The following is a 22,509-nucleotide window of genomic DNA, read 5'->3' on the forward strand; positions in this document are numbered from 1 at the left end:
AGTCTTACCCAGATATCGTAAAGACCAGGGATCTCATTCTACAATAACCGTACACCACTTACTTTATATTAATCTGCATGGATCCTATACTTATTTGGTCCTCTTCTTTATACACGATAGCTCTGGTAGACTTTTATATTGTATTCATCTAAAAGGAAGATAAGAAGATGCCCGCTATATTATCTACCATTGGACCATATAGTCAAGCCAGCGTTCCTCATTATGCCCGCTAACGCCCACTGCTAGTGTTTTTACTTTAAATTGTTGTTAGTCCTTACAACTAGTGTAAGACCCGCCATAAGCGAAATACACACTCTGCTCGTATTGATATCAGCCTAGACATGCCAAAGACCAGTTATGAAGGATACAAAGAAGAAAATGTCTTCTCCCAAACTTATAATTCCGAGCTAGAGTTCATTTGTTATTCAGTATCACTCACGTCTAACACGGGACACTTTTTACATAGTGCCGTAGTAATTATCCTGGGTATAAAGAAGAGGACCAAATAAGTATAGGATCCATGCAGATTAATATAAAGTAAGTGGTGTAGAATGAGATCCCTGGTCTTTACGATATCTGGGTAAGACTAGAACAGTATGTTTATGCTCCACTGCTGGTACGACATACAGAAATAAAGAAGGATGTTGGAATTTATTTAATGAAGGTGATTCTGGATGAATGAGCAAGGTAATTGAACTCCAAAAACCTGACAAAAGTGCGGCCGTTCCTATTCCTAGAGCCTGTTCCACAAGTAGTGCTTACAACAGACTCATCCCTCACAGGGTGGGGAGCCCATCTCTTGCATCACACAACTCAAGGCCAATGGACCATTCAACCGAAATGGTTCCATATCAACCACCTAGAGCTGCTAGCAATATTCTTAGCACTCAAGACTTTTCATCTTCAAGTACGAAACAAAGCTGTTCTAATCCGGACGGACAATATGACAGCTATGTACTACATACAAAAACAGGGGGGGACACACTCTCTACAACTGTCCCAACTTGCACAGAACATTTGGAGATGGGCCGTTCCTCAAAACATACATCTGCTAGCGGAACACCTTCCAGGGGTCCACAATCAGATAGCAGATCTGTTAAGTTGGCAGGCACAACAGATTCACGAATGGGAACTGCATCCACAAGTTCTTCAGCCATTCTTCAAAAGGTGGGGGCATCCACACATAGATCTGTTTGCCACCCAAGAAAACACAAAATGCCCTGCCTTCGCCACCAGGTTTTCACACCCACGGTCCGAAGGCAATGCGATATGGATGAACTGGTCAGGCAGATTTGCGTACCTTTTTCCGCCTCTCCCACTCATTCCATTCGTAGTGCGCAAGCTCAGACAACAGTCTCTCACACGGATACTGGTAGCTCCCACATGGGCACGCCAACCGTTGTTCACCACACTACTAAAACTTTCTCTAGCTCCGCATCAAAAGCTGCGCCGCGCACCATCCCTGCTCACGCAGAACCATGGAGAAATCAGACACCCAGATCCGACCCAGCTGAATTTGGCGATCTGGCTCCTGAAGTCTTAGTATTTGGTTATCTAAACCTACCACCAGACTGTATGAACATCATTAAAGAGGCTAGGAAACCCACTACTAGAGCGTGTTATGCCACTAAATGGAAGAGACTTGTAATCTATTGCAAAAATAATCACATTGATCCCCTGGATTTATCCATTCAGAATATCATTTATCTGTTACATCTATAAAGGTCTAATTTGGCATATTCTTCCATACGCCTGCATCTTGCAGTAATTGCAGCATACCTACAAAACAGACATCTGTCTCTCTCAAGAGTACCAGCAATCAAAGCATTCATGGAGGGATTAAAGAGAATATTACCACCAAGGTTACCACCTGCTCCTGTGTGGAACTTAAATGTTGTACTCACAAGGCTCATGGGACCCCCGTTCGAGCCTTTACATAAATGTGAACTGCAATTTCTAACATGGAAAACTGCTTTCCTTGTTGCCATTACCTCTCTTAGGAAGGTAGGTGAAATACAAGCTTTCGCAATACAAGAACCATTTTTTCAAATACATCCCAACAAAGTGGTTCTTAGATCCAGTCCAAATTTCTTCCAAAGGTTATCACTTCTTTTCACCTAAATCAATCCATAGAGTTACCTGTGTTTTTCCAAAACCCAGACTCTGTGGCAGAAAGAGCATTACACACATTAGGTGTTAAGAGAGCTCTTTTATACTACATAGATAGAACTAAATCCTTTAGGAAGACAAAACAAGTGTTTGTAGCTTTCCCTCCTCCTCATAAAGGCAACCCCATCTCTTAAGGTGGGATTACAAGGTGGATTGTAAAGTGTATACAAATATGTTATGCTAAAGCAAAACGTACATTAACAGTTCCTCCTAGGGCGCATTCCACTCGCAAACTAGGAGCCTCTATGGCTTTCTTAGGAAACATTAGAGGGCATATGCAAGGCAGCTATATGGTCTACACCACGCACTTTCACTAAACACTATTCTGTTGGTGTACAAGCCAAGCAGCAAGCTGCAGTAGGCCAAGCTGTCCTTAAAACTCTATTTCAAACAACTGCAACGGATACAGGTGACCACCGCTAAGGGGAGACACTGCTGCACAATCAATGCTAAGGCGTATACAATCTGCAGCTCATATACCTCAAACAGAATGTTACTTACCAGTATGCATCTGTTCTTGGCATGTAGAGCTGCAGAGTTGTACACGCCCTCCTGCCTCCCCGGGACTTGTATCCGTTCCAGTTTTCCTCATCTTACTTAGATGCACACGCATGGACATCACTTTCTTACTGTATCTCTACTAACTCCATAATTTCCCATCATGGCGAAAAATAATCTACAGATGGAGTCGATGACCATGCGCACTGTTGTCCAAGGGAGGAGTCGCCTATCTCACGACTACAAAGACTTCTTCCAAGACAACAACAACCTGCAATCATCCGAGCCCAACACCAGGTGGTGGTCTAATGCTAAGGTGTACAACTCTGCAGCTCTACATGCCAAGAACAGATGCATACTGTTAGGTAGCATATTCCTTTTACTCTATTGTGGTAATTCCTTCAATCTATAATGTAGGTGCCACATGTAGAAACCTAGTTGTGTACTGCTTCTTAGACATATGACATTAGTTGACTATCTTATGCAAGGTGCCAGCTTTCCAACTCCCTCAACGAATCAAGATAAAGCAATTCATCACCAAGGCAAATATGCCTCTAACCTTCCTGTATCTTTCTTAAATGGTGTGCTTGATACTCCTAAAGTATTTTCAAAGAACAAGGGAGACCCAAAGGAATATCACTAGGGACCTTGGGCAGTTACGTATTTCAAAAGACAGTGGTCCCTAGTAGTTCAGGGATTACGCAGAATTGATGGACATACACTCAATAGTCAGTATGACCTTTGTCCAGCAGGACAGGTTTTTATTTTAAGAGATATGGAAAACATAAAAGGATTTTTTACAAGGTGGGTACAACCAGTAACCCACAGGCGGGATCGCCGATTCCCGCCATTTTGTATCCTGCATAGACAAGGAGCAGCCAAACCAGGAATGAGACACGATTGGTCCGGTCTCGTATTTAGAGGCTCCCTTGCCCTGGTTTGGATACTATTGTGCTCCTAAACCCTTCATTTTCCTTACTTGCTTTGATTCCAAAAGCATAGGTACTGCTTAACAAACTACTTTGTGGACCACAATATTGGCCCCAAAAAACTGTTATGCTTTCAAGACAAACAAATTAATTCTTTGTCCTGAAGATGATGCCATGTATCTGTGTGTAGGCATTGAAACGCCGTCGACATAGTAGCATCATATGTACCCTACAAATAGAAAATTGTTCACAATGATGCTTTGTACTTTACCATTGTCTGTTCACTGAGATACTAGCACAGACCGCCTTTGTTGCGTCAAGTTTACCCCCCCGTTTAGTCTTGTCCCCTGTGGGTTACTGGTTGTACCCACCTTGTAAAAAATCCTTTTATGTTTTCCATATCTCTTAAAATAAAAACCTGTCCTGCTGGACAAAGGTCATACTGACTATTGAGTGTATGTCCATCAATTCTGCCTAATCCCTGAACTACTAGGGACCACTGTCTTTTGAAATATGATACTCCTAAAGGGCACTCCGAACCGGATTCCTTGCAGTTATCACCACCACCTTTAGAAATCTCAGATGGGAGTCCACTTCTGGTCAGTTATGATAATTGGACTGTGGCTGTAGGAGTGATTAAAAACATTTTCCTGATGCTAAAGTCCTTAAGTGCTATTTTTAAATGCAACATCACTAAGATACAAGAACATTCTGGTCAGCGTGCAAGGTCATGAACTGTGCTGCACACCCTGTTTTCGGTTTACTCTGGTTGTGGCAATGGGCAGTTACAAAGTATCTATGTTTGCTATACTCCATTGGGTTGTCTTCATTTTAGCTCTGCTCCTCTCTAGTGTGCTGAGCCAGTCAGTGATCACAATTCCAAGGCATATTTCTTGTTCTTTACAGGTCCAGTAGCTGCTTTAAATAGTGACCTGGCTTAGGCCCAGACTATTTACAGACAGGCTTTTATAGTGCTGTAGGAAGATCTTCTACACCTTCCCTCAGTACTAGAGTCCCTACAGTCTCCCATCATAAGGGTAAGCTTAAGATAGACCTACAGTTTATTCAGAAAGTCTTTTTGAGCTTCTGTTAACAAGAAAATTCTAGGTCTTTCTTATTGATAATGTCAACACTCCCTTCCCCACCCTAAATTCCCCTGGCGTGTCTCTGTTATCAGATAGAGACTACTAGCCACAAATTCCTTCACGTAGAATTATCCCCAGGCGTGAGTCTGGACCCGGAAAACTTTCTTGCCCAGCATCCCTGCGCGACGGGGGGACGGCATCACGCGACTTCGTCCAGGCGTTGTCCGCGTACGTGACGTCAGCGAGGTCACATATGTCCTACCTTCGTTTTTTTCCTTTTCTGCATGCAACGTGGATCCTGTTTGTGCTGTGGGCCTGGTTAGGCCTTTCCCTTTCGCTATTGTGTTTGTGACAACAGTGTGCGAATGCCTTCAGGTTTTAAGACATGCTCATCTTGTGGCCGCCTGATGTCGGCGACGGATCCTCACCCCATCTGTATGTGGTGTTTGGGGAAACACCACGACTCCACTGATTGTTAGGCGTGCCAGCAGATGAAACGGAAGTCCCGGCGGGAGCGCCGGATAAAATTTCTCTCAGCTCGCATGTCCAGGTCAGCGTAGTCATCTCGCCCGGCCCCTGCAGAGTGTTCTCTGACCCGCTGCCTCCCTCGTCGACAGCGTCCTTCCTCTTCCTCTTCCTCTTCCTCCTTCTCTTCCTCCTCCTCCCCCTCCTCTTCCTCCTCCTCTTCCTCCTCCTGTTCCTTAGTGACCTGCGAGTTGATCTGGTTTTTGGAGGTGTTCTTCTGTTTCGGAGGGTCGCCCCGGTTGTCTGTTGTGTGCTTCATGGCCACTCGAGTCCTCCTTCTTGTGACTGTGGTTCTGTTGGCCAGCTCTTCTTGACTGTGTGTTTTTCCCTTGGGTTTCTACACCATGCTGGCTCTGAGACTGGGCCTTCTGTGTTTCCCCTCTGGCTACTTGATAAGCCTCCTGCGGGGTTTTTGTTGCAAGCCTTTTCTGTTGTCCGCTGCTGCAGAAGTTTTTTCCTAAGAGATTCCCATGTCTTGGGATGTGACCTGCCCTATATGGGGCAGAGGTGGCTGTTGTATAGCCCTGTTAAGTGCTGGGGAGCTGTGGTGGCCTGCAAGCTTCTGCTCTTCGTGGCGTTATGGTATGTTGCTGATGCAAACTTCTTTCTGGTGGCTTGGACTAGCTTGAGTTACGCCCAGGGTGCTCTTCTCTGGGGTTGCTACTCTGTTTGCCTGGTCTGGCCTACTGTCCGTGGCCTGGCATCATGGTTCTGTTTGGTTCCACTTCTTTAAGCCGTGTGTGCGGTCTCCTCCCTGGGGCGTGTCCTGACTCTTCTTCTTCTTCGCCTTCTTGCTCTGAGTGCTTTGCTCTCTGTTGTCCTTGGCGCCTGGCGGAGTTTGCCGGTGCTGACCTGTGTTTTCTGCACCTTTGTGCCTTCTTGGGGCTTTCGTGGGACTGTCATACTGCCTTGTCTGCTATTTTCAGTGGGCCTTGCACTTGGTTCTACCTCTTCTCCCTGTGGGAGGAGATGGTCCCTGACTTCTTGACCCTCTTGCGGGCGCAGTACGTCCCTGCGGGGCGTTGGATGGTTCTTCCTGGGTGACCTTGAGTTACCTTTTCGGCTTCCGCCTGTTTATTGCTGGCGGCGCCGTCCTGTCTGGGACTGCTTTTGCTCTGCCTCTTCTCCTTGGAGTCTCTAGGTTGCTCTTCTCCTTCAGTGCTCCTTTCCTTGCCTTGGCCTTGGGCGGAGATTTTGTTGCCTCACGTGAACATGGGGTGTTTGGCCTCCTTTCACCTTGCCTTGTTTCCTCCGCTGGATGAGGACAGGCTATCCTATTCTCGTCTTTTCCTACACCCCCTTTGGGGTTGGGGGTCCTCTGCTGGCGGGGGTTTCCCTTTGCCTGGAGGGATGGTTCTGCTCGTCCTGTCTTGGGACTCTGCCTCTGTGGGGCCTTCTGTGGTGCCCAGGGGGGTGGGGTCCTCTCGCGGATCCTCCTTCCCCTTGGGTATGGCTAGGGTATCTATTCTACATGAAGGAATCTGCGACTAGTAGTCTCTATCAGATGTATGAGCTACTTACCTTCGGTAACGGTGTATCTGGTAGAGACGATTCTAGCCGCAGATTCCTTCACGGCCCGCCCTTCCTCCCCGTTCTGCGAGGACTTGTGACTTGGTCTTTTGCACTCGCTTCCCTGTGGGTGACTGTGTCTTCTATGAGTGCATTCTTTCCCTCTTTCTGTCAGGATGTTCCTTTTTCCTCCCCTTTGTCACATGGGAGGATAGATTTATTGGTACTTCTGTGCCCTTATTCTCTGGTTGCTCCAGTTTGGGTCTTGCCCCCCCCCCCCCCCCTTTTTTTTTATTACTAGGGTTCTGGGCACTTTGCGATCCTCGAGGTTTGGGTCTTTTGGCTGTGCCTCTGCCCTTGTTCCTGATGGGGGTTGTCACACTCTGTGATGGGGATGTCTCGGAGTTTTGTTGTTCCCTGTGTGTCCCGGACTGGTTCCCCTTCATTGTCTTTGGTTGGGGTTGTAGTCCTGTTGCATGGTATAGTGAAATTTTTACATATGTCCCTTGTCTCCGTAGTGGCAGGGTTGCTGCTCTGTTCTTTGTTCTGTTCCCTGCCTTTGAGTACTGCAGTGCGGTGCACTGCTCTTTTGGTGGTGTTCCTCACCATTCCTTTTTCTGCTCCTTCGCACACTGTTCCTATACACTGTGTTGTCTGTTGGCTCTGTGTTGTGGCGCGGAAAAGTTATCCGAAGAAAACTGACGTAGGTGCACCAGGGTGGGACTTATGTGACCTCGCTGACGCCACGTACGCAGACAACACCTGGGTGGAGTCACGTGATGCCGTCCCCTCCAGCGCGCAAGGATGCTGCTCAAGAAAGTATTCCTGGGGATACGTGAAGAAATCTGCGGCTCGAATCGTCTCTACCAGATACACTGTTACCGAAGGGCAGTAACTCGTACTTCTGTCTGCCAGTTGGTTAATATTTTGATTTAATACAGACAACTAGGTGCAGATTCCTTACCTTTGAATTTCTCAGGTGTAAGCCTTGATCCGAAAGACTTTTCTTCGAGTAATACACCTGTGCGCCGGTAGGGGGCTTGTCATCTCCACATGATGTACACGCCAGAAGTGACGTTCCATAATACCTATATAGGCGCCACCTCAACCCGCTTACGTCCAGTCAAGTGCTGATACGTCGAAAGCTACCCTCTGTAGGAAAGTGCCCCTTTTTGCATGGTTGCCCCCCACCCCTCGCACACCTTTTGCCTGATACTTGATGCACTATGAATTGATGTGCCCTGGGTCTCTGCCAATCTCGTTCCCAGGGCCTGTTTCCCAGGGCCTGTTTCCCAAAACTGTACCTTTGTACTCAAAATTGGCACATCTCTGGCCAAAGGTAAGCTCAGTATGAAAGGTACCATAGGTACCAAGGGCACTGGGACCAGCGACGGCTTCGGAGTTTTGCAGCACATATTGTGCCACCCTTAGAGGCCCTGCACCTTGACGCCCACACACTGCCATTACAGGCCTTATGTTTTGGTGCTGAGAAAAGTGAAGAGTCGACATGGCACACATCCCTGTGTGCCATGCCTGCAACACATTACTTGTGGACTAAGTCACCCCTCTATCAGGGTGCACTAGACCAAAGATGAGGGTACAATTGCATGAGCACTGTGCCCCTACAGTGTCTAAGTCCATTCTTAGATATTGTGCAGTAAAGCCATAAAGAGTATATGGTTTGGGAGTTGGTCATTACGAACTCCACAGCTCCATAATGGCTTTACTAAAATCTGCTACCACCAGACAGGTTTCTGGACCACTGGGTAGAGGGCACAGCTCTGATCTGCTCTCTGGGTCCAGAAACAGAGCCCATCCTGGGCAAAGGTGTTGTGCTTCCTCCCCAAGAAAGGGCTGGGTCCAAGAAAGAGGAAGCTTCAGATGCCTGCCAACTTATTAGCTGATCCTACCTTTTGTTGCCCCCAGCAACTGGCTCCCATCGGTTCTACTCCCACTTTGGGCTGGAGAATCGGCGGGAAATAAAGTGAGTAAGAGAGGTGTGCCCACCATTGCCAACTCCACCCCTCAGGTGGGGGGAGATGAGATGAAGCTCACATTTCAGTCCCCGCCATCTTGAAGATGAAGGGAACTCAGCTAATAAGAGAGAGAGGCATATGCCCCACCCACTGGAGGTGGCATAATAGGGGTTGCACTCACTCCAAGGAAGGGATCCATTGGTCCTAACCTGCACCCCCTTGAAACGCCCCTAAATTTAGTATTTAGGGACGACGCTGAACCTTGCCGCCTCAGATGCAAGAAAGTAGGACCGAAAAGGAGTGTTGAAAAAGCAAGAGGATAACTGTTTTGGCCCCAGTCCTACCGGCCTGTCTTTGACCTGCTCCCAACGATACCCTGGCATGTCCCGCAGCCATCCAGAACCAGGAGCGCCTGACCTGCCTTCACCAGAACGACTGTCTCCTGTAAGCACTGGATTTGCTCGACCTAAGACTCAACACCGAACCCAGGTCCAGGTAGCTCTGCGGTTCTGCATTACTTTGTATGCTGCAGCCCGAGTTAGAGTGGGCCAATCCCACGAGGAGGTCTTCCCAGCGATCCTGATGCGGGATCTGGTGTCCCCTGGCCTACCTCTAGCTTTAGACAGACCCCTTCAGCCTGAACTTGAGGGGTTCCCGTGACCGGATCTGGTAAGAAGGCCCAATGCCAAAAGACACCCTTGCACCAACGCCACACAACCTTGGGTGGCTCAACCGACTGTGTCAATGCATCCCCCAAGAACCCAACTTACCTCTCCTACCGGAGGTCGCCCTCAAGAAATCACCTTGCCCGAGCAAGCAGCTTTTCTTCCAAATCACAAGGCTCCCAACGTCTTCTTGGCACTTTGCATCCCGCCGTCTCTGTGCCGCTGGTGGTGCAGCTTCAGTGCCGATTGTTGGCCTCTGCAGTGCTGATCTTAACCCAGGAGCTTTGCTTCGACAACCAAGTGGCCTGCTCGTAAGCAGCTCCTGTGTGAAGGCGCCTCTAGCCCTATTGGCTAACATTGGGCCTCTGCACTCTGCACCTGGCTGCCCCAGTGCCTCTGTTGGTGCAACTAGACTGCTCCCTTGACTCTTAGGGAAGCTTTACTTACCTGCAAACCAATAACAATCTTTTCCCCATGAAAAACCATGTTCTGGATTTTCCTCTAAAAAATGTTTGTCAGCCTGTTTTGTATGAAGCAAAAGTGACTGTGCACGAAACATGAAATTCTCTTAATTACCTTTGTATTGTAGGATACACGGTGTGATAGCTAGGTATATCACCCCGAAAAGTAAATGTAACTAAAAAGTAATCAAAAGTAAGTTCAATGCATTTTGAACTGTTTTGAAAACAAATACAAACCTGTTGCAATTCCAGTTCCATCTACAATTGCATCTCTGTGTACAGGATTGCATTTGAAAGTGTATTTTACCTACCTGTGCATAGTTCTGCTTGGTTCTAGAAATAAAACATAAGTGTATATTTGTATACATAACTAATTGGTCTGGATTCTGTCGGAGTGTGTGCCATCAGTCTTGATTGAGTGAATACAATAAATGCTTAACACACCCTCCTGATAAGCCTAACTGCTCAACTACACTAACCCAAAGAGAGCTGTTAGTGATTATCTAATTTAGCCTCTGCTATACCTCTGGAGATCCCCTGGACTCGATGCACACTGTACCTTACTTTGATATAGTATGTACAGAGCCAGCTTCCTACACCCTCTTGTAATTTTTTGACAGGACTTTAAACTTTTTTTGTCGACCCCTTTTTTGGGGTGTAGAATGTCCTATAAGACTACGCCTGGGTTCAAGCCGTACAGCGCCTCTCATTGCACCATGTTGATGACGGACCCCCATTTGGTCTGCCGGTGGTGTCTGGAGTACGACCAAGTTGTGCTCTGACTGCCGGGTCAAGGCTTTACGGGAGCGGTCCCTGAAGCTGCTCACGGCCCAGCAGTCGATTCTGTACCCGACTCTTCAGACATCACTGTCCTGGTCGAGAGGAAGGTCCCGGCAGCGATCCAAGAGTCCCAAGTCCTTTTTATCCCACTCAAGATCGGGCATGCAGGCAAAAGGCACAAAAAACACGTTGGACGCGTGCTTTGACTTCTCAAGGTCCATCGGCCTATGCAGTGAAATAGCAAGAAATCACTTGGCGAGGAACAACTTCAATGTAAACCCATATATTTGTACCAATACCTAACACATATAATACATGAACAACAAGATTTGTTTTAAGAAAGGTTTTCACATTTTATTTTTTTTTAAAAAGGGGGGGGGGGAAATGTCATTGACAATACATTAAATTGTTTTAAAAACGCCGCAGAACAATTTATAATTTCATTAAAAACATCAGCAGTATATATCACAATAATTATGTATATCTAAAAACTACAAAACACATTGATTTTCAAACACAAATTGGTTATCGTGCTTGTCAACTAACGACAACGAAAAAACAATGAGAGAGTCGGACATAGACACTATTGTCATCAAGATTGCACATCAGACAACGACCAATATTTAACTAAAACCTGGACTTGCTACAAAAGTCCCGTCTACAGGAATAAGTTTGATCTTGTGATTGTGCTGGTAAGGGCGTCAACGCGTTTCGATGGTTCAGTAGATATATACCATCTTTTTCAAGACTGTTCGATGTGTCTCTCGTATTAAATGGCACTGGATGGTTACCACTTAAAAAATATCCTGCAGGTAAACAGACTTAAATCAGTCATATGAATAAAATCATATTAATATACACTAATGTTTTAAGTGCTAAAGCTCTAGAATGAGAGAAATGATCTTACTCGTTGCATAGAAACTAATGGCCCTGAAATCTTTTAGATATCACTTTTCCAACCAATGGACAAATAGCTGTTCATACATGTTCTACATGAGAAAGAGGTCTATAGTGGTTACCAAATATTCAGATATGCTGTTAGATCAGATGCACATTGTTTGCACGTCAAAAAAACATGCTATTCTTTTATCAATGCGTTGTTTTATCACTAGTACTGAAGTAATCAAGTACCTATATATGGGCTTCATATACTGTATTTATAAATTGCCACTACCTCCTTTCCCACGTTTATCGGGATCACATTGGGCACCTCCAGTTCTAAGGAGTCAAAATGATATAATGTTCCACCTTATATACATAACTTCACATCTAATTCAGGCTCCAATGGGTTAATTTTATATCTGATGGTAAAAGACTTGTTTACCTTATTTCATGTTATTCTAGTTGTTATTCTAGTCAATTGCTTTCGTCCCTTTAACTTTTTTGAGTTTCAGCATCTATTGTGTATTAGGACTGCAACAGAAGATATTTAAAGTTGTAACGCATATTTATTTATTTGGCTGTCACTACTTATTCTGTATTTGGGTTATTTCAGTGAGCAGTTACCTTAAAAGTCTATTCTTGCTTCTTAATGGCCGGCACATCAGCATATTAATTGCTCGTGTATATTGTCCTCTTCTCTGCAAAGAGGTCTATATTCAGAATATATCTATATGCCCTTTCCTTAGCATGCTCTTTCGTTATTAGGATTACTATGGTGATACTTAAAATTCCCCAGTTTACTGGAGTCTGTTTTTCCTTTACAACCGCTGTGTGCCTCCTGGGTCACTTCGATCTCCTGAATTGGTCACTGCCTATCGAGTCTCATGCTCTCCTCTGTGAACAGAAGGGGGCAATGGTCAGGGAACCTATTTTTATCTCAATGAGGACATATTCTATCACTATGCGGATGCTATTCGTTGTAACAACCTACCTCAAATTGGGTTAACTAGGGAGTCACAGATGTGGATAGTGGTCCTTGTCCTTGTCTGTGGGTCTTTTGTATAAGAATCTAGGTAGGAAGCACATTGCCTATATTAATATTTAGTTAGCCTTATCCTAATTTTCTAATGCTTTTGGCCCCCATCCAGTCTCCCTTACCGTTTAATTCCTAAGACTTTGTCTCTCCTCAACCGGTATCCTTCTGGTGCAAGCTATGTCTGCCGGAAATTAATGAAATGGATTGCCTCTGTAATCATGCTTTTTTAAACCCCTTCACTAGCGTTACCATTGGACGGCTTGGGGCGAGCTCAGCTGATGTCAATTATTTTTCGTGCGTTCTTGTTAATTTCTATGGATCCTAGCGCTGGACCGCATTGCATTTCCGCGTTTCAGTCCTCGTTGTCTACCTACGTTTTATCCCGGATTCCAAGCCTCATTTTCGTTGTGTTGGTTCCGCATGTCAAGCCTTGTTTTCGTGTATAGTGGGCCGGATAGGGTCCGTCCATCCCTCCCTCCCTCCATCCCTCCCTCACTCCATCCTTCGACCGGCTGATGGAGGATCATTTGCTTTTGCTCCAGGAGGATATTATGGCTCTCTTGGCCAAGGGGAGCCATGAAGAGCATTCTGGCTCCAGAAGTTGGCTGTAGTTTCCAGTATTGAGGTGTCTTTCATTGATTCACATGCCTGAATCATTCCCCATCGTGGGAGTGGCACTCCGACGACGGGGAATGATTCAGGCATGTGAATCAGTGATAAACACCAATACCGGAGAACCACACATTACAGGGAAGTAACTATTGTTCTTGCTATTCTTGCTACATTCTGGTCCCTAAAAAGGACAAGGGCCTTAGTCCTATCCTAGACCCACGAACCCTCAACTACTTCTTAAACATGGAGAAATGAAAGATGCTCACATTGGCTCAGGTTTCATCTGTCCTGGATACAGGATGGTAGCGTTGGACTTGCAGGATAGGTTTTCACATCCCTGTCCTGTCTGCGCACAGCCGATACCTGCGATTCATGGTGGGTCCTGAGCACTTTGTTCATAGTGCTCCCTTCTGGCCTTACCGGTGCCCCTTAGGTGTTCACCAAGGGGATGGTGGTGGTTGCAGCTCATCTGCAGAGATTAGGGGTTCAGTCTTCCCCCATCTCGACGACTGGCTGTGGAAGGCGGGTTCTCCCTAGGCTTTCATCTCCCACCTCCAGAATATGGCGGACCTCCTGCCTTCAGAGGGGTTCAGTATGAACGTGCCAAAGTTGAACCTGACTCTCTGTTGGGCCCTTTCATCTGAACTGTTCTGGACACAGTGCTCCAGAGCGTCGAGTCCAGGATAATTCAGGCTATGATACCAATGTTTCCGCCTCTATCTTTGATTTAGGTGAAAATTACTCTGAGGCTTCTGGGCCTCATCGCCTCCTACATCCTGCTAGTGGCACATGCCAAGTGGCATATGCAAGCTCCGCAGTGGGACCTGAAGTTCCAGTGGGCTCAGCATCAGGGGAATCTCTGACATGGTCCAGATCTCGGAGGGAATTGCACGAGATCTGCAGTGGTGGCTGACGAACCGCAATTGGGTCAGAGGCAGATCCCTCTGCCTTCATCAACATCATCTCACCATAGTGACAGACGCATCGCTTCTGGGATGGGGCAGCCGTCTGGGATAGATGGACATCAGAGGACTCTGGTCTCTGGCTGAATCCGAACTCCACATCAACATGCTTATCTGATTGGCTTTGATAGCCTTTCTACCCTGCATCAAAGGAATGCTAGTTCAAGTGTTCACAGACAACATCGCGCCATGTGGTACTGCAACAAACAGGACAGAGTGGGGTCATGAACTCTGTTAAGAGGCCCTGCGTCCCTGGACATGGCTAGAACAGGGCATATCCCTGGTGTTTCAACGCCTGGCAGGTTCCATGAATGCTAAGTCGGACAAACTCAGCCGTCAATGCCTAGAGGATCACAAGTTGCCTCTCCATCCGAAGGTAGCCCAAGGTCTCTTTGAGCAGTGGGGAGAGCTTTGATTAGATCAGTTTGCCTCTGCAGAGAATGAGCAATGTCAGCAGTTTTTCACGCTGGAGTTTTCAAGGCAGCTCTCATTCGCAGACACTTTTTGTCTCAAGTGGAGCTCAGGCCTCCTGTACACCTTTCCGCCCATATCACTTCTGCCCATACCACTCATACAATCAAGAAGATCAGGAACGACCAGGTTCAAGTCATCGATGTGGCTCCGGGCTGGGTACGGATAGTCTGTGATCCTGAGCTTCTGCAAATGAGCATCGATCCTCCGATAAGGCTCCCCTTTGGGAGGATCTTCAATCTCAGCAGCAGGGGAGAGTTCTCCACCAGAACCTGTCAACTCTACGCCTTCTAGCTTAGAGATCTAGCAGTGGCAGGTGATACCTTTTGAACTTCCTCATGAAGTTTGTAATGTTATTCTGGCAACCAGGCATCCCTCCACTAATACTGTATATGCCTGCCAGTGGCAGAAATTTCTAATATATTGTACAGTGAAGTCTATCGACCCTCTTTCTGCTTCCCTTTCTGATGTTTTACTTTATATTTTTACCTTTGCCCAGCAGAGCTCCGCTCTGGGCACCCTGAAAGGATATGTGTGTGCTTTCCTGAGACTGACAGACCAACCCTCTTTATTTAAGTCACCCATCATACATAGACTCCTAAAAGGCCTTTTACATATGTTTACACCTTCCGCCTCCAATTATGCCTCAGTGGGAACTTAATTTGGTTCTCCCCTTCCTTGTTTGCTCCTTTCGAGCTCCTGCACAATTGCCCCCTCCATATTCTCACAATAAAAACAGCCTTTTTAGTGGTAATCACATCTGCCGGGAGGGTGAGCTAGCTGTAGACTCGATCGCCCAAGCCTACTTTTTTTACGATAGTCCCTCACAAGTTGGTGCATCGCACTAGAGAGCCTCTTTTCTCCCAAAAGTGATAATACCTTTCCATGTGGGTCGGTCTGTCACCTTACCTACTTTCCACGCTCTTCCGCATTCCTTTAAAGAAGAGGTACACCTCCACCATCTGAACCCAAAAAGAGCATTGTCGTTCTACCTTGACCTAACAAGAGTTCCGGGTTGATGACCAACTCTTCATGGGGTATGTTGGTGCAATGAGATGTCGGGCGGTACAGAAAAGGACCATCTCACTATGGGTCGTTCTCTGCATCAAGATCTACTATGCTTTGGCAAAGAAGCAGCCTCCTAAAGGCCTAAGAGCTCATTCCGCTAAAGCTGCTACCACTGCGGTGGTACTTGGAGTCCCATTCCTGGAAATCTGTCCGGCAGCATCGTGGGCATCCCTGCAAATGTTTACCAAGCATTACTGCCTGGACAGTCTGGTCCGCAGTGATGGTAATTTTGCCTGTTCAGTTCTGCAGGACTTTCTACGCTGAAATATGTTTGCAGCCCCACATCCGGGGATGATATTGCTTGGGTATCTATTTAAAGGTAAGGAATCTGCAGCTAGATCTCTATCAGATGGCCAAGTGACATACCTTTTGTAACGCCTTATCTGGTAGAGACCGTATCTAGCCGCACATTCCTTACCGACCCACCCATCCTCCCTGCAATGCGGACAAGTTTCTAAGGTCACGGTTGTTCCCTTTCAGGGCCCTAGTTTTTAAATACACAAATGTCCGTACTCTTCATGGCTCTGCATTTCTGATGTGGACAGTCATGAAAAGTAACTGACTGCAGCATGCAGAGGTGGCGTCTGTATATTTGACGTGGATGACGTCACGCAGAGCCAATCAACTCCACCTACCGGCGCGCAGGGGTTTTGCTCAAAGAAAAATCTTGCGGATCCAGTCTGATGCCTGGGGAAATTCAAAGGTATGGAATCTGTGCCTCGATACTGTCTCTACCAGATAAGGTGTTACTGAAGGTGAGTAACTTGTCTGTCAGAAGTCAAAGATTAGGCAACCCCATCCATCTGCGAGTCTGATCTTGAAGTGTATAAGAAATGTAGTAATCTTAAAGGCTGTCCGTGCAGTGCTGGTTGCACTAAACGGGTCGGTCTCTTTCTTAAGGCTCAGAATGTTTGGCTGTTTGTATTGCAGACTTTTTGGGCTGATTCAGATTCAATTTCTAGAACTTTGTAGGGTGCCATTCTAATGTGATAGGATATTCCTACTGGAATCTTTTATGGTATGCTGAATCTGCTAGGATTTAGTATCAGTGAGGTGCTAATGACATGTTTGTAATAATTCAACTCAAGCATCTTTATAAAATCCTGCAAATATTGCATACCTACAGTACATAGTGTGTTCTGCTTTGTTCTGGGTGACTTCCCCTAAATGTTTCTAGTTACTGCAGTGACAAGAATATTTCTTACACTGGTCGTATACCAGATGTTAGCTCTAGACTCTCGAAATCCTATTATCTAACAACACCAGGACATATTTGTGTGTCACAGGCACCCAAACTGTAAATGGTTCGCAGATTTTTACCTCTCCCCTCTGTAGGGATGTCAGTAAGAAAATAGTCTGCTGTGTGCTCATACTAACAAACGTTATTACCGTCTGGTAAGAAACTCATTGTAGTCCTCAATGTTGCAAGATACCTTTTTCATTTTGCATTGATCTTTAAATACTTCATTATAGAAAATAAACATTAACATCTCATTTGTATTTTTTCCTTTAGGCAGCTGCTCTGCTTGACATAAGATATTCTTCTGCTTCATGAAACAATGGTGGCCTAGAACAATTTGTGTTTACTACTGTTAACCTAGATATCAGGTTTTGCAAAATCTCAGACAGCCATCTACATCTTATATTTGTGGACAAGCAGCTACTACCAAAAAAGGGGCAGGAGATCCTTTTTTACATCTGCCTTAATTTTGTCCTCTATCTACGCACTGCTTCCATGCTTTCTTTTGAAAGCCTTCAAGATGGTTTTCTTTATCATCCACTTCAAGCAGCAGCAGGAATTAATATTTCGTTACCTACGAATGTAAGAATTGACCTGTACTTCAAGAAGAGCACCCACCATCTGCCATTAAACATTTTGAAGGTTTAGACTTTGAGGACATATGCTGCTGCATGGCTCTTGTAATCACATAGTGTGCATTAATCTCTATAGACATGACGACAGAATTGTGAGCCCCTATCAAGGAAGTGCATGTTTTGTTCCTTTGATGTACACACATCTGACTTCATACAATACCGCTTCATTTTCAGTGATTTTCACAACATACCTGAAAGGCTTGCATGGCTGGCAATGGAACCCTTTATAGATGTCAGTTGGGCAAAATGTTGTTCTTTCACTTTTAATGCAATATTTCTTCTCCCATGTACATTTTAATTTGCTCTTTTAAAAATGTTTAATAGTTTGCCCAAAATAATTCAGTACTGGGCTCTAAAACAGAAGTGTTTAAAATTGGGTTTACCTTTGTATATGGTGTAAAGATTTGATCTACTTCAACTGTTTATTTTTTGCCCTTATACGGAGGACATAAGAGGATTGCCTCAAAGAAACATCATTTTTATAGAACCTTGCAGGAATGCATTCATATTGGATTAACTTGCTGGTAAACTAGGAAAATTGGCAACGATAAGGCCTTTTTAAGGGCAACTAGTTAAAGGCACGTGGTTCGGTTAACAATTACAGTTGCACTTTTTTGACACTGTTCATTTAACAATTGGTTTTACCCTTGAAAAGACTATATGGTGTTTTAATGGTATTTCCTTTCATTACCCAAATTTTATTTTATGTTCAATATTCCCCCAAAAAAGTGTTATGGTGAAAATTGTTAACTTTATTTTTTTTTAAAGATGGTTCTTCCACTGAGGTTGTTGGTAAAGGTTCCTGCATGAGCAGACATAACCATGTGTTCATCTGCCACAATTTCTTTGGACAAAGAAATTTGAAGAAAGCTGTTCTTTTATGTAGTATACACATTTTAAGGTGACTTGCAGTATCACAGTTTACAACAGCAATGTTTGTCCATCAACATTTTGGCAAAATGATCTGTTTTTCACTCAAATTCCCAAGCTGGTCTTTGACACCAGAAATCCGACTATGATCTGTTAGCCTCCATTTCTGTAAAGCAATGAAGGGAGACTAATGTTCCTTCTTGATCCCCATGGGAAACTGTAGTCATATTTATTTGTAATTTTCTTACAAGGAACTAGTAAAAGTTGCATACTTCTCTCTCCTGAGATGAAATTGCATTGAAATTGCACTGAAAACGTGTTAAGAATGCTTATTTAACTAAGCACTGTGATCATCTCGATTAAAGGACAGCAATTTGCATTGCATTTCCAGACATCTTCAATCATTATAATAACTAAGTGGTTTGATCTACCGTGACCTACCCCTTTTAGCGGATCAAGAATTGTAAACTGGTTGAATTTCTGATATGAGGGTCCACAGCGATTATTACATATTGTGTAATAATCATATTTTTCTTAAGAATTATCAATGTGAATGTTATAGTTATATATATATATATATATATTTTGTGGAAATCGGATTTTTTTCTCATGTATAACTTATTGAGCAAAGTAGGATACAGTTAAAGGAAATAATTGTTTAAACTTTTAGTTTAGCTTAGAAAAACCTTAGTTATGGGAAGTAAACTTTGCCTAAACACTTTACATTTGTTTAATTGTATAAATTCCAAAAACTATTTTATTTAGTTCTGTCAAAACAGGTTACTTGAATGTGTGAATTGATTTAAAATTAAATGAACATGTCGCTTGTTGTTCTCTTTACCAATAGTCACGACTACATAATAGAGTATTAACAATGTGCAATTCTCTTAAATCCACAATAGCCATAGCTGTTAATGCAGCCTTTAAACATATGGTGTTGAAAAACTCATAAAGTCTGTGTGTTGATATTACTACGCTATATGTAGAAAATCTCTTCACCTTTGTCAGTCACTATCTGAAGGACACTAAGATCTCAAAGTGCGATTTTCAAATTTGGTGGGAAATGACTAGACTCTGACCTATCTAATTCAGATAGTCAATGAGAAATTACCACGTCATTGCTGTAGGACATTGTGTTGCTGTAGCAGAGCCAGACGTGGATGTGCGCGCCATCATTTATTTTTTCACCATTGCAAAGGACGACAGCACCCATCTGTAATACCTGATGATAGCTTTTCGGTGAACGTAGATCTTTGGTTTTGATCGTATACTTGCTTCTGGTTACAGGGTTCTAATTATGCTTTTTGTAATCCAATTCAGCAACCTTTTGAGTTGTGGCCCCAGTGTACATAGACTGTCTTGGAAATATCAACCCCACTGTGCCTTAGAGCTGCTTCCTCAGTTGCTTCCAACTGCAAAAAATAGTAGTTACACATCCAACACCAATGAAAACATCCATATATTTATCAATTTGCAGTTTTTAAAGGTTTTATGTAGGCTCCTGTGTGCCTTCAGCTTCTTTGATTCCAATTGTTGCATGATTTTGCTCTGCAGGTCATACTTTATGCAGTAATATTTTGTTCGCTTTAAAAAGGCATATGTGGCTTCATCTACATGGGATGTTTATCTTGCAAACTGTGGTATTTTTCCACAGCTTGTTTTCCTTAAAATCTCCACTTTTTATTTTACGCTCTCAGGCTTGTTGCCTCAAGATACTCATAGGAAGTTCATTTTCGGGTAGTAGGATTGCTTCTCATTACAGTTCAAATGCTGCTTGCCCCGTTGGAGGGGTGGCAGGACAGTTGCTTTGCTTCTTTTCGTTCTTCATGTTCACTTGTGACTATACAGGATTTAATTACACTCAGATTGAACAGCATTAACACTTTCGACTTTTCCTACCCATCCCTTCACAAACGGAGAGAGCAAATTTTCCCTGAGGTCCATGACTCATCAGCTCAGTGGTGGTCGAGACCAGCACATAATTCAGCTTTACAACTTTAGTTTCAACAACATTGTTCCTGATGCCCCTTGGGTCAACAGTTCTGTTTGAAGGTTGCTGCTATATAAGTGAAAATGGTGTTGCGTGAGATTAAGGTTTTTAGTCCCCTTCCTTGAGTGGCTTGCTTTATTTTCCAATTGTTTTCACCTTTAAACTTTAGTCCTGTGATCTTCCAGGAGATCATGGACCACAAAGCAACTTTGTATACAGTTTGTGAATCAGTGGGTTATAGATTCCCCATGTTGGTACTTCCCAAAGGATTCATACCTGATCCTGTAAACGTAAGAAAGAAGACTGCTGTAATGAACGTGAACAGGATTTGATGCGAAATGTAACATTACAGGACACACTGCTAGTTATTTGACTGTCTTGTAAGCAAACTATGAACATTCGGTTGCACTGCTGCGCCACAGACAAGCTTTTTTTAAAAACCTGATCAAGACTGTTCCCTTTACTAGCAATTGGAAACTCCTTTATACCAATTAAAAACGTGCAAATAGAAAATCACACCAAATCTCACCACTAAGCAATCCTGGTCTTGAATCCTAGTTTCAAACTTTGCAGAAGTTAGGGCACTTAGACTAAACCCTATGTGCTCACAGCAGTTTGAGTCTAATAATCGCCTTCTGACTCATCGATAAAGCACATTTCACCGAGTGGGAGAAGCAATTGGAAAACATTGGCAATATGGAGTGGACTTCGGAATAACATTTTCAAAATTCACAATGGGTAAGACAGCCCAGATGCCAGGTGTCATAAAAAATAAGTCCAGGAACTAATGAGGTCTTTAGTAACAACCTGACTAACCAGTAAAATGGGGATAAGTCCATAATAAGCATGCCAGGCTCCCCTTGTGCACCTCAACCCATTTAAAATCCTTGATATTATGCTTCCTTTGGAGTAAACGTGGCACCCATACTTTACCTTCCTAAATGAGTTTCAAACAGCCATCAACTAGTGTCTTCTTGAGGAAGGTGAACCTGACTAACTACTCCTTTATTAAACTCCTCTCTTCACATCCTGCTGCTTTCAGAAAAAAATCTCCAGGTTTACAGAAGGACACATTTTTAGGAAACTAGCAGAGCAGGTGATCAGAATGATGATATTCCACCTCCTTGCCTTAGAAGTACCACCATGTGCTGAATTCCCTGACCAAGCCCTGGCTCAGTTGTTACATAAATAATCCAGGTTGGTGATAAATGACTCACTCTATCTAGGACTTTAAATATGAATGATACCCTTCAATACAGACTTGTTTGCCAAAGTGCATGCCAGTAGCTGCCATTTTACATGAAGACTGAGACTGCTTGTTCCTTTGTTGGCTAAATTATGCCCATTTAAAGAAGCACTGGTTAGGAGGCTACCTATAATGCTGTTACCACGGAGATGGAACGAAATCATTCTGGCCCAATTGTCGTTGTGGACTGATGCCAATTTCAGTAGTGTTGTATTTTACTGCATGAGCGCAACATGAATCTATGGCTTCTCCTCAAATTCATTTGACAATGAAGGATAGAGATCTGTATTCTTTAGAGGAGATCCAGGCTATGTTGAACTGTTCGCATTAAGTTAACCAAATGGGGTCTAGTGCTTGTTATATTTGCCTGGGTATACCTTAGACAGTGCCAGACAATGTGTGCTCGATCTAGTAAGTAATGGGCAGGCATAAGAAGCAGCAGACATGGGTCATTACTCTAAACCGGAGGAAAATAATGCTGCATTCTTGACTACTTTTTGACACACGTAAGTCTAGTGCTCCAATACAGATGTGTTTAACATCTTTCCTGTCCTTCACTAAATCATGGTCACCTGTGTTGTGACTGTTGATAAACTCTTGTAAAAAGTGTCTTAGCAGCATATACTTGACATTACTCCTTGACTCCCATACTGAACGCTAGATCTACCTCACATATTTGCTTATAAGAGGATTCACTGCTTCTCTTCAAGCTAAAGATAAAAGATGGAGCCTATCGTGCATCCATACATTTAGATGGTGCAACTGGTGAAAACCTGGAACCCACGAAGAGGTTCTGACAGCACTATGTGGACATGCAGGATTCCTGCTTCCACACTCCCATGTGCAAACATTCTTAGTATTTTCAGCTTTTGATATTGGACAGCCTTATATGTACTAGAT

The 22,509-nt window shown here is 44.2% G+C and overlaps 1 protein-coding gene across 1 annotated transcript in view; it reads left to right on the forward strand.

Moving 5' to 3' along the window:
• Positions 1-19,212, forward strand: part of RCOR1 (REST corepressor 1) — a 745,358-nt gene extending 726,146 nt beyond the window's left edge. The window contains exon 14 of the mRNA XM_086937837.1: positions 17,142-19,212. Within this exon, the coding sequence (XP_086793963.1) occupies positions 17,142-17,183 (42 nt within the window). The 3' untranslated portion in view covers positions 17,184-19,212. The remainder of the gene's footprint in view (positions 1-17,141) is intronic.
• Positions 19,213-22,509: the final 3,297 nt, after the last annotated feature.

Source organism: Lissotriton vulgaris, chromosome 9, assembly GCF_964263255.1.
Source record: "Lissotriton vulgaris chromosome 9, aLisVul1.2, whole genome shotgun sequence".
NCBI lineage: Eukaryota > Metazoa > Chordata > Amphibia > Caudata > Salamandridae > Lissotriton > Lissotriton vulgaris.